The sequence below is a fragment of the Varanus komodoensis genome, unplaced genomic scaffold (assembly GCF_004798865.1).
Source record: "Varanus komodoensis strain SLA01 unplaced genomic scaffold, ASM479886v1 scaffold22, whole genome shotgun sequence".
NCBI lineage: Eukaryota > Metazoa > Chordata > Lepidosauria > Squamata > Varanidae > Varanus > Varanus komodoensis.
Genome location: NW_025335606.1, coordinates 5,436,440 through 5,449,618, shown reverse-complemented (window position 1 = coordinate 5,449,618; position 13,179 = coordinate 5,436,440). Strand labels below are relative to the sequence as shown.

General features: G+C 50.1%; 1 protein-coding gene across 2 annotated transcripts in view; it reads right to left on the bottom strand.

The window, feature by feature from the left end:
- Window positions 1-11,665, bottom strand: part of RNF165 (ring finger protein 165) — an 86,293-nt gene extending 74,628 nt beyond the window's left edge. For both annotated transcript variants that reach the window (XM_044431606.1, XM_044431605.1), the window contains exon 1: window positions 11,419-11,665. In XM_044431606.1, the coding sequence (XP_044287541.1) occupies window positions 11,419-11,479 (61 nt within the window). In that variant the 5' untranslated portion in view covers window positions 11,480-11,665. The remainder of the gene's footprint in view (window positions 1-11,418) is intronic.
- Window positions 11,666-13,179: the final 1,514 nt, after the last annotated feature.

Genomic DNA, 13,179 nt, shown 5'->3' with positions numbered 1-13,179 from the left:
ATGCCCCCAGACCTATTCTCCCTTCACAAATTTGCATGGATTCCCTATCAGGTGGTAAGTAGTGGGATTTCAAACACAGCATGGGCAAGCATGGGCAGGAGATGAAATGCCTTGGCCACTGGAGATGCTGCATAGCCATTGCGACTACGGCCACAGACTGCTCCATCCTGGACACCCCACAGCCAGCGCCAGTCAAGAAGTCTCTCTGGGTCTTGCTAGGACTTGAATCATAGAACAGCAGAGTTGGAAGGGGCCATGAAGGCCACCGGGTCCAACCCCTGCTGTTGCAGGACACCAAGTCACACCATCCCACTCAGAGGCCTGCCCAGTTTCTTTCTGAATGTCTCCAGTGTGGGAGAGCCCCCCACCTCTCCAGGCAGCTGGTCCCACTGCCATATTGCTCTGACAGTGAGGAAGCTTTTCCTGATGTCCAACCTCTTGCCAAGAGCTTGGCTCCTGGCATGGGCCACCCCACAGCCAAGCATCCCTTCCAAGCTGCTCTCCTTCCCCACTTTGAGCCAGACTCACCTGGGGGCTTGTCTCCAGTTATTCTAAGACTAGGGTGGCCACCCCTCCCACTCCACAGGACACTTCCCTATTTGAGCAGCTGTCAAAGACAGTCCCTTCTTGGAGGTCACCCTCTGCTGGGCCATCTCAAGGACAAGGAACCAAAAAAGGAAGGTTTGACAGGCCTTGAAGTCACCCATCCCCTGCTGGTCCCTGCGCAGCCGACTAAGCCAGCCACACTCCGAGTGATGAGACGTACTTAGCCTTCTACTGAAATCCCAGGGATGATTTCTAGATCTAAAGCAATGTCAGTATCCATATTCAGTCACTTCCCTTCTGCAATCACGTAAGCTTGGAGGGGATGAGAGTGGGAGAAAACATGACCGGCATGTAGAAATTCCCAGGTTCTGTTGCAGGTGATGAAAAACACCGTTCTCTGCTTAGACCCTGAAGAAGTCCTGCTGGGCTGGACGGAGCAAAGGTGCCCTCCCCAGGATTCGAGGCGCTCAAGCCAGACGCCCTGCATGAGCGCCCTCCTCCAAGAGCTCTGCCTTCTCAGCAGCCTTGGCAAGAGCTTTTTCTGCCCCCTTCTTCCCAGCAGCGCTTGCGCCAGCTCCTCACCTTCCAACTCATGGCGCTGGCCTAGAGGACAGGCTGCAGTGGGGCCATGGCACCCCCTTCTCGCCACTACGGTTGCCTGGATCCAGACAAGATTGGCGGGCAAGCACGCAGGTTGCAGTAGTGAGGAAACAGCACTTCCAGGCGGTGGAGGCCCCCTGGCAGGGCGTGTGGGCCCTCAGCAGATGCCCAATCATGCCGACTCTTGATGCCTGCAACGCAGGACAATGCGGCTTCCACGTTTGTGCCGAAGACAGTTTGAACTTTCCCTTGTCACTTTAAGAGACAAACTAGGTAGGGGTGAACACACCTTTGTCTCTTAGTTGTGGGTTCTTGGTTTCATCAAAAAATAACCTCTTTCTCCCAGTGAAACTCAAACTCCCACCCAAATCAGGGCTTCGCTTTCAAAGGAAAAAACATATTCGAGGAGGCAAATAGGAGCTAATAGGAAGAAGAATCTTGACTCGCGTTCCAGGATGCAATGTTATTCGGTGAAATGCATACAACAGCCTTGCAGGAAACCTACTGAAGAAGTCCCGAAAGGTTGTCTGGCCCTCAAAGCAAAATGAAAACTTTTATATGATCAGGAGTGAATACTTGACATATCAGTGTCTACTCTTGATCATATGAATGCTCATAACCCAGCCGACTACGAGGTCCGGTTTGCAGGTGCAAAACTGCATCCTTCCATGATCTATTTGCTCATCAGCTTTGCTGTCCCTCCACCCACATTTGGGCAAGCTTGTGATTTCAAATCCGTTTTTCATGGATTCGAAAATGTGGGATTTTGAACCAATTCCTGAATTGGAGGAAATCCTTCCTTCAATTATCATTGCGGCTACCAGAACGCTGCAATGGGGCTACGCAATTTACACCACTGCACAAACAGAAAATGAGCTTCAAAGACCGAAATGAGGTCATAAAATTCACAGCAGCCATTCTCAGGTCAGGGCGCAACAGAGACCTGTTTCTTTGCTTCTGGTTCTTGCTTACAAGGACAGTGGCGAATGCTGTGTTGGCAGGACAGAGTATGTACCACAGAAAATGGCTTCCATTTCACCGAATTCATATAATGGTGCCTTCCAGGAAAGACTGTGCATCTTAATGCAAAGCAGGAAACAAAAACTACAACCAGAAACCTGTAGCCAGCCACCCTAAATCCCATGCCAGGGAAAGTTCACGGCCTAGCTAAATGATATAATTGAAGAATATTTGCCTACTTCCTTTTTTGGCTAGTCATGGAGAACAAAGCATGCGGCTCATCTTTTGCAATTTTATCCAAGGTTGTCCATAACCTTCCAACCCTGCTTTCGCACTCTTACAAACTAGAAACTTCACACATACATCATTTAAACATTGAGGCTCTTTGGATGCTGCATCCTGAACTCAACAGCACATGTTGCATTTGTGTGATGCAGTTGTGTAATAGTGGAAATAGTGGAATAGCGTTCAAAAATCTTACCACATCTAGGATTAGAATGTTAACAAAAATAAGTTGTTTAAAGAATCCTTCAAAAAAGCCAATAGAGTAAGGTGGTTAGGGTGTTGGCCTGGGACTCAGGAGATCTGGGTTCTAGTCCCTGCTCAGCCATGCCCACTGGGTGACCTTGGGCCAGTCCCTGACTTTCAGCCCTGCCTACCTCACAGGGCTGTTGTGAGGATAAACGGTTGGGAGGAAGATCTTGTAAGCTGTGTTTAGGCACCTTGCAGAAAAAAGGGCCAGATAGAAATAGGATTGATTTTCTTGCACAAACAGTCACTGGAATGTTGACTTTGTTCAAGATAGGTCTCTCGGATCCACTGCCTAGCCACTGAATATAATCAGTTTTCTGTCCCTAAATGACACTACAACCATTTAAAACCCTGTACCAGACACAACACAGATCTCTGATCTTTCCTGTTCGGGTCTGGGTGTGTATGTGTGGGTGTGTTGTTTTCTGCTTTTACACCGGAGCCTACAATGGAAGTACAGCCTCTGCTGTGGACTGGAGGAACCCAAGAATTCAGCTCATGCAAATCTGACTCATTTGAGTGGAATGACATATGATGCAAGAACCACACTTACCTCTGGCTAGGGTCATGTGATTGCTAATAATAATAATTCTTTTAAAAGGCAAGACAAAACCCCTGGGAGAACGTAATTGTGCCCACTTCTTACCTTGACCTGGATTTGCTTATTTTTGCATAGTTTATTCTGCTTTCCAAATAGAAGCTGTTTTTTTTAAGAATTCAAAATATTTTGGTGAGCAAGGAAGTGAGAAAGGAGCATACATTGGGGTAAAGTGCCCGCAACAAACAGGAGAAGTGGGAGTGAAGAGGGGGAGGGAGGGAGGGAGAGAGAGAGAGACTACTGAAAGCCAACTGGGCTGCCTTCCTTGCCACACTTAACTGGGAGCAAATCCCACTGAATACAGTGTGAGCAACAGTTCAATTCTGTGTCAATTCAGAAGTAAACCCATTGATGGCACTTTCTTCCAGGTAAGTGTGCACTGCAGCTTTCCTCAACCTGGTGCCTTCCAGATGTTTTGGATGTCCACATACATGCTGGCTGTGACTGATGGGAGGGGAAGTCCAAAACATCTGGAGGAGAAGGCTGATAGTGCATCGCTGTACAGCCAGGGCTAGTCGGTTTGCACTTAATCAACTCACTTTCCACCTTTGGTCCGTTCCAGAGGTGTTGCTAGACCTTCTCACACTTTGAACCTTCAATCCAGAAGAATAGCTATGTGTTCATTTCCCCCTTTTTTCTGAATTAATGACACCAAATCCTGAATCAAGTCTCTGTTTTGTGCTTCCACAGTGAAACTACAGATGGGCAAAGTGTCCCTTCTGCTCAGCATCATTCCCCCCTTCCCTGTTGTTGCATGAGCCTCTTTGACCACAGCACACCAGTGACCCATGGGGATGTGGAAAAGTGCATGCATGTCAGAGTTATGACCATGATACAGCCATGTAAACACACACACAGCATCTCTCTCTCTCTCTCTCTCTCTCTCTCTCTCTCTCTCTCTCTCTCTGTCCTTCTCTTTCTTCCCACAAGTAACAGTGTGAACATGCACACCCAAAGCGGAACAGAAGTTTGCTCGTGTCAAAACTGCCATGCTATGCAACAAAAGAAGTGGAGAGTGCCCCTAGTTTGTGGGTGGATCTGCCAAATGGAGATATCCCAGGGCTCTCGGTGGCACGTTGTGGGTGCCGGGTTGTGGGTGTGTTTGTTGCTGGCAAGAGATACCCCCGGATGGCTTGGGAGACGTGATACAGGGGCACCGGCGCTCCCGTGAGAACGCGCTGCTGGCACGGGAGGTCAAGCGCGGCACCCGGATGGCAAACGGCTTAGCCTGAGTCCCCCTTAGCCCAGTCCCCTTGGGGTCTGCGGGCGCACTCCAGACCTCCTCCAAGCTGCAGCAAATACACACTCTTGATCTGCGTGGGCATTAATCTTTGGGATCAGATATGGTGGATTGTCGTCTGTCAGTGCAGCGAATCCGCTGCAATCTGAACAAAAGCTGGGGGGGCTGTGGGGGGGGGGGGGAGAACAGCTGTTGTGGCGCTACATATTTCCCTTTGGCCAAAGCTAGGAATCAGAGTCCCCTGGGGCGGGTGGCTTATGTGATGGTTTCTCTTCCCCCAAAGGAAAAGCACAATTGCTATTGTGGAAGAGGGGAGCAGAGACAAAGGTGAGGTGGGAGGGAGGGGGAGAACGGGGATTTTTACAAAATCACAGGATCAAAAGATGGTCACTCTACACCTCCCCTCCCTGCACGCAGAAGATGGCATGCTCCATTGTGCCTTTCTCCCTTTCCATGCAAGCTAGTACAGCCTGGCTTGTTGGGGGTTTTTTTTAAACATGTGTGATGAAAATAATATACGCGTGTGTCACACAGCAAACAACGAAGCTGCCGGGTGCTGGCAGCACAGGACAGCACGAAGAACAAAGGCCTAGAGAGCATATGTTGCGTTCGGGGTGGGGGGAGCCATGTGTCTTGCGTGCAGTCGAACAACGAGGGGATGCCATGGCCGAACAATTGACTGAGGAGACATGGAAAGGTGCATAAAGCAGGAAGGGTGGCGGGGGGGGCGGGGGAGAGGGAGGATTGTTGCTTGGCTGCGCATGCCTCTGACCCAGAAGGCTTCCCGGGGCTGCGGATCCTGACTTGAGCCAGTTGGTTTTGCATTGCTTATAGTTAGTTCGAACATTTATATTCCGCCCTTTGGGATCTCCGAGCCGTGTACAATCCATGATACAATCGATTTTGGCTGGGTTCTTCCCCCACTCCCATAAACGACTGGTCCAGTCCTGCTCATTTTAACATTTGCTGGGATTTGTTTGCTTGAACAAAAGGAAAATAAAAGAGAAGGGGCAGATAAACTCTACGGCCCTTTATTCCTCCCCTGCCCCCATGCCCTGGCCTTATGTTTTCATTCTAGGAGAGATGAATGCAATTTTGAGAGGGGGAGAGAGAAAGAGAGAGATTACATCTTCTGCTGCATACCCCTTCTAGCTCATCTTGTAAGCCGCCCCGAGGCTTCGGCGAATGGGGCGGCATAAAAATGTTTTAATAAATAAATAAATAAATAAATCTTAATTCCCCGGAGGCAATGCAAGTCCGAAGTATTATATAATAACGCCCCTTTGCCATTACTGCATGTTTGGAACATAATCCTCCAGGGCTGCAATCTAAGGCAGACTTAGCAGAGCATAAGCCCCACTGGAAGCACTTGGACTACAGGCAGTGTGAAGACCAGCCTGCTCCAGCTGAAGCCCTGCAGCTTGCACTGGGCACCCCAAACCTCAGGCCTTCTGCCCCTCCACTCTCCTATCCATGAGCACTTGCTGAAATAAGGAGTTCTGCAGCACCTGATCCCCCCGCAGGATCTGGTGGTTTGCCCGCCTGGGTTTCACCACCTGCTGCTCCCAGCCCTGAATCTTTCCGCCTGGTTCCCCCGCCCCAAATTCAATGCCTTCCTATCTCCCACCTTTGCATCTTTTGCACAATTAGGGGTGTCCTTAGGAGAAGGGTCCTGTGAAGACCCTTCAGAACACATGCACATTCTGAACCTCCCCTCCTCCCCTCTTTCTCTTGCGCTCACTTTTCTCTGTGGTCTTGCATGCTGGATCTTTCCAGTAACACCCCTGGGCATGCCTGAGATTCGCCTGCAAATGGATCTTGTACAGATATTTAAGTCTATACAATTCTTTCCTGGCTTCTGTGTGCATGCATGCTTGGGGACACACACACATACACACACACAAACACAAACACACCACTGCCTCAGGCTAAAGGGTAGTTTGCTATACACTGGGGGAGAAAAAAGTCTACATACACCTCGAGTTGAAAAACTCGCATTAATTGCCTCCCGTCCTGTCCAAGGCTTACAATTATCTGGAGCTTGATCACATATGACAAGGGTGGGGAAGAACACTCGCCTTTTGGGGGCCCATTTGAACCTCCCTCTTCCTCGCCTCCCACGCCCACCCTGCATCTCGCTGAGCTTGCCGACACACCCCTCCAACAGATTTCCCAAGGTCATCGGTCAGAACCAACACCTCAAGAATTGCATCTCCAGGACTGAGCAAACACCCTTCATCCAACTGAAAAGGGAGGTTCATGAAGATAGGAAGGAATGAAGCTCTCTCTCTCTCTCTCTCTCTCTCTCTCCCCCTCTCTCTCTTTCATTCCCATCCAGGCTAGTGTTAGGACTTCCCACCTCCAGCAGATTTTAACTAATATGGAAAACCTTTCACAGGGATGCAATCAATACTTCCTTCTGCATTTAACTTCTCAAAATCGTCCTCAGTGCGTGTTTTATACGCTACACACAGAGAAATCTTTTCTTTCTTGACATTCTGTGGTCCGAAAAGGGATACAAAGGCACAAGAGTCCTGTCCACATAGGAAGAGCAATTATAATATAGGATGTGTATCTAGAAAGTTGATATTCACAAGCTAATGCTCGAAGGCAGATATGGGATAGAGAACATTGAACAGCCCCCCGCCCCGCCCATATCCGTGGCACCAAAAAAAAAAGGAAAAAATCCATTCACTCAAATGGGGAAGGAGGCGTGTAGGGGGAAGGGAAGCAGGAGGGGGAAATAATCTAAAAACAGCGGGAATACAACAATAAATGGGGGAAAACAGCAATAGAAAAAGCACACTAGGTTAATATAGGAAAACTAGTTTCTTTATTGAGAGATTGTATATTAGTATTAGTGGAACTGTGTTGTAACAATGTTGTCATGCACACAATACAAAAGGCAACGGTGCCCACCATGCCGTGGAGGGGCAACAGAAGAGAAGCAGCATACAATGAGCAAATGTGTCGGGCACATTACATTTCAGCAGGGTATGTCTCTACAGAGAGATTTACATCCGAAACTAGGTAATGTAAAAAAATACAGACCATGCTTCAGTTTTAGTACAAGAAAAAAGGTGAAGAAATACACAACCAAAGGATATTTGATACAGAAAAAAATTTACCCACAAAATAAGAACAGGAAGTAAAAAATTCAGCACAGCAGAAAGGAATGTTATCCCTGTTGAATGGAGGACCATTTTGCTAAGTGAGTGGTCACTTTGCTCTGGGGTTGCTTTTGGGGGTTGTGGGTTGGTGTGTCGGTTGGTTAACCACCCCACCCCAACTCTGAAGGAAGGGCTGCATCCAAATTGCCATCAGTCGGGTGCATTTGGTGGTGTGTGTGTGGGGGGGCAATATTTGGTGTTCAATTTTTGAGCTGGAAGGAAAGATGCTGGATTGGCCCACTTTAAATAGGCAGGGGTAGGTTCTGCATTTGGCTCAGCTTTCATGGAAAACCAATGGTGGTGGCCAGGTGTGGGAGAAGGGGCCGTAGGCCAACTGTGTGCGTCTCTCTCTGTGTGTCCAATACGCAATGTAAAAGATGCAGTACTCTTAGGGGCTGATTGCAAAGCGTTGGCAGAATACTCAGGAGAATAAATTCACCCACCGATTGGCTTGATGCCCCAAACAAACCATGGTACCCATTTCTTGGAGCCCTTTTTGACAAATGTTTTGAAAGGGGGAATTTTCTTTTTCTTTTAACATGAACCCAAAGACAATTTGCATAGGAAACCAATATCCAAAGAAATAATCAATGGTAGAGCAGATATTTAGATGTTCTGGGGGGGCATATGCCCCAATATACTGCATCTTCCACACAGTTAAAGCAAAATGGATCCACTTAACAGGAATTTACAGTGCAAATGTACTTAGCTAAACAGGATGAAGATACAAAAATGGCGTTATAAAACTAGAACTATATTGAAAATGGCCTGTTTTTTTCTCTGTCTTTCTTTCTAGACTACTACAACGACAGCTAAAGAGAAACAGGTTTGAGCCACAATCTGTCTACCTTTTTTTTTCCTTTTCACAAAAAGCTTGATGTTTTAGGACCTCAGTTTTAAGCCTCAGTATCCTCTCTCAGAAAGTCACGGATAGCCATTAAAGACTTGTTTTAACAAATCAAATGCCACCTGCTCAGTATCTCAGTTTCTCAGTGGGTGTGTTCCATGGCCAATAAACCCAGAGAAATGGATGGTCTATTGTTCCAGGTTTTTGCCCGAGAAAAGAATATAACCAATTGTCCTTTCTCCCTTACAATAGCTGTATTGGAAATGTCATCTTGTCCATTCATTAAAAAGCCATGATCTTGATGAAGGCATCTGTAACTTCATCAATATCATTGGATTTCGTGGGGCGGGGAAGCATCATTTTGGAAGTCATAAGATGGTGCAATCGCTTTGCTTTGTTCCTGAGCAATAATGATGATTTAGAAATCCTTTGCATTTTGAGAGATCATGCAAGGATAACTGAGCAGGTGAGAAAAAGTGGAGTAATTAGCCTTCCGGTTTAAAGTCTCATCAATTTAAGCTCACCCCTCCTAGCTACACCCCACTTCGGCTTTGCAGCACACAGAAAGAGGATACTTCAGCTTAAAATGCCAGTGGATTCCTCAGATGGATACAGGAAATGGTTAAAGAGAAGGGTGGGGTGTCAACATTAGAGCTAAATGCAGAGGCAAAGAACTACAAGCCACAGGGTAGCAGGTTGACCATTTACTGATCTACACGATGAAGAAACTAAATAAAATTAAATTAAAAAAGAAAAAAAGATTTGGATCAATGCAAAAATGTCCGTCATCCCATCATCATCATCATCACCACACTAGAGGAGGCTGCAGTTAAAGAAAACAGAATGCCACGATGTGCAAAACTTAAGCTGTTATGTTATATATGTAGACTGGGTACAGGGAGGGGCGGTGAGGGGGCAGAGGGAAAAAGGCAAGAACAGTTGAATGACAGGGGAGGGGAAGCAAAAGCAGGGAAATGCTGGTGTCTGTTTTGCCCAGGTGTCTTGGCTGTCCATTGGAGCATCCTCCACATTTCTCACCTGTGCTGAACAGAAATCGGAATGGGAACCTAAAGAGAAATTATGCAATATGTTTACCCGTGGGTGGAGTGGGGACCGATCTGTACCCAACGCCACAGGGCTTAAACCAGGGTAAGCAGAATAGGTGGGATTCTAGCGCTAGCATTTAAAGGTTCTCTGATTAGGTTTTATTAATTGTGCACAACTTATTAAGCACTCCCATCTCAATAGAGATGAAGCACATATTGGCTTATCAGGGAAACCAAAGATACTATTTGTCTGATTGATTTTTAATAAACTGAGAGATCTGGGTTATATTCTAGGGACTGGGCCAGCTGCAGGCCAGAAAATGCGGGGGGAGGGGTTACTGGGAGAGGAACATTATATAGTTAAGGCAAGAAAGATTCTTGTGGAGTGGGAGGGGGAGAAAATGCATCCTGGATTTGATAGAAAGAAAATCGAAGGCATGAAGAAGGGCAAATTCAAAATAAAGGAAGAAGAGAATCAAAAGATTCAAGTCCATTGTTTGTGGCAGCATATGGGAATGGGTGGGAATAAGGAAATGCGGGGGAGGGGTGGAATATGCAATGGCCATATACACATCCCATATTAAAGATTTGTTCAGAAAAAAATCATGGTTGTCATTCTAAAACTGGTGCTTGTTTTGGAATCATGATACATCCCGGATCAAAATACTGCTGAGGATAGATCGGTTTTCTGGACTGAATATTCTGAACTGTTCCCAAGGAAAGGAGGGCTGCAGGGGGGAAATGCACCCCTGGTCGAACCACAAGGCAACAAAAAGCGGGGACGGGAACCTTCCCAGAACCACTCGGAAAGAAAGCCACTCCACCAGAGAAGTAAATTTTTAAAACAGAGGGGCAGAAGCAGGAAAGCGCCGAGCGGAGCTGGCAACCGGGGCGAGAGCTTGGCTCGGAACGAGCTCGGAACCTGCACTGCATTTTATAGGGGCTTTAAAAGGGATCATAATGCTCTTGTCAACCAGTCCGTTGAAAAATGTGTGCCCACTAGCTCTCGCTCCTAAAAGGCATCGCATAAAACCTTCCGTCTCCGCACCAGCCGCCCCCAACCCCGCTGTGCGTTCTGTATATGTGGATGGGGGCAGCCAAGGTTCATTGTAGGCATGGATCTAAATTTGTCAGGTGGAAAGGGGGCGGGGGAGGGAGAAGGGGAGGGGCTCACCCGGAGAGCTAAAATGGAGTGAACCGGACAGTGGTGGGGAGGGAATACGGGGGCTTCTCCATATGATTCGGCAGCATCGGGGGGGAATAGCTCTAAAATACGGCCCCAAGTCCTTCGAGCGTAACACGACAGCGCTAGAAACAGCCTGGCACTCGGGTGCTTTCGGATGGTCTTTTCTGCCATCCTGGATCCTGAGCCCTCTCCCCACACTTGCCACCCGCCCCCCACAGCCCGGATCCTCAAGAGTTGCACGCTCTCTCCTTTTCTTCGCCCCACTTGGTGCCATTTCTACGCCTCTCTGGGTCTCACGATCCCCCCCCCGAATTCTCCCCCAACCTTCTTTGGACCCCCTTCCTCGCCCGTTTCTTTCTCTCTCTCTCTCTCTCTCTCTCTCTCTCTCTGTCCCCATCCTCTTCTCCCCTTCCCTAGCCCGATCCCCTCTTAGGGGCATCCCCACCCACCCGTCTGGCCAGAGCTCTTCCTCTCCATATGCCTTCCTGATATTCGCTCGCTCGGGTTCTCTGCCCCCCCCCCCCCCCCCGTTGCCCTCCCCGCTTACGCACACAAAGATACCTTCCCTTTTCCCTGCGCCCCTGACCCGCCGGGGGGAAAGCCGCGAGCACAGACGGCCCTGCCAACCGACTCCCTGTGCGTGCTCTGGTCGCATCCGATTTCTCTCCAAGAAAAGACACAGATAAAGAGATACCTCTGTTTCGCACAGAGCCAAACACTGGAAGAACAAGGTAGCCGACGTGTACCAAAACCATCCTGGGCAGCTGCTGCTGGCGTGGCCCCCTTGCTGGCGCTACCCGTGGATGGTGGCCGCCGTCCCCCGCGCCGGTGGCACGCAGTCTAGCGGGGCTGCTCCGGGCTGCTTGGCGAGAGGCTGCGGCTGCGGCTGCGGCTGCTGGCTGCGGGAAGACAGATGGCCCATGGAAATGGTTCCTTTCCAATCCCCTCTATACATTCAAATGTAGAGCTGAGGGTGCAACAGCCTGGCGCACAAAGGGAAGGGCAGCCAATGGGAGGCAGGCCTCGCGCGCGGCGGGGCTGCCTCCTCGCCGCGCGCTGCCCCCGCCCCCCGCCCCTCCCTCGCCTTATCAGCGGCCCTCGCGGGGAGGAGGCCCAGTCGGGAGGGGGCGGTGGATGCGCCGCAGCCTCGCCCGGGGCCTCTCGCCGCCGCCGCCGCCGCCGCTGCCGGGAAGGCGGCGTCCAGGCCAGGCGAGCGGGCAGCGCGCGGAGGCCGCGCCGAGCAGGCGGAGGCGAGACGCGCAGGCTCCGCGCGCCAGGGCTGGCGCAGGAGGGGAGCGCGCCGCGCCGCGCCCGCTCTCCCTCCCTCCCGCACGCGCGTGCACGCACATGCACGCCCTGGCGCGCGCGCGGGCAGGGCGCGGGGCCAGGGGGCAGCGGCGCACGCGGCGCCCTGCGGCGGTGGGGGAAAAGGGGGACCCCCTCCCGGCAAGACGGGGTAAAAGAGTGCGATCCCCATGCGAGCAGCCCTGCTGGAGCAGCCCCGAGGTCTGTCCAGCGCAGCTCTCCGTGCGCACGGTGGCAGACCGGCCGCCCGGAGGATCCCCAAGCAGGATGTGCGCAAGACCTCCTGCCCAGGCTCCTCGGCAACTCGTGCATGCAGGCAGGCCGCCCCTGGGAAAGGCTTGTGGCCACGGGTCGCCTCCTTCCTCAGGAATCTGCCCAGGCCCCTGCCAAAGCCGTCCAGATTGGCGGCCATCTTCACATGCTGGAAGATTGAGCTACATTTACAAAACGTGGCACATTGTCTAGTCTGTGTAAGCGGCCCTGCATGCTGACAGACACAGGCGAGGAAACGTAACTTGTGAACAGACCTGCGCTAACAGGGCCGGACCAAAGGGAATCTCCAACTAGCGCTGGGCAGAGAATGCATGACAGAAATAATCGCCTGGTCAATATGGGTTGGACAAAATATAATATTGAAGGTCACCAGCTTCAAACGGTTAGACAGAATGTTTCTAACAAAACTTTCAAAGCAACTGCCAATGAGGGAAATATTTTACTGAGTGCTACACGGTCATTTTTGCTTTGCAATAAGCCCTCCAGCCTGGGCTAGTTTAAAAGGCACCTCCCTGGTGATGACATTTTAAGCAACAGCTTCTCCTCCACCACGGTCCCGTCGTGCGTCTTCCTGCGTGAGCCCAGCAAGAGGCTTCGGTGGCACTCTGACCCAAGCTCACAGGGAGTCTGTTGCACAGGTGTGACAACTCTTGCGCTGCTGCACATGAGAAAGTAAACTGGGTCCAGTATGGGTACAAAAGAGGGAAGGATCATAGCTTTGCATATGGCAGGCTCTGGTTTTAATCCCCATCCTGTCCAGGTTGGGGTAGGAAGAAATCCGCCTGAAACCCTGGAAAGCTGATGGCAGTCATTGCCCTGGGCTAAGGAAGTAAATAATCTCTCTCTCTCTCTCTCTCTCTCTCTCTCTCTCTCTCTC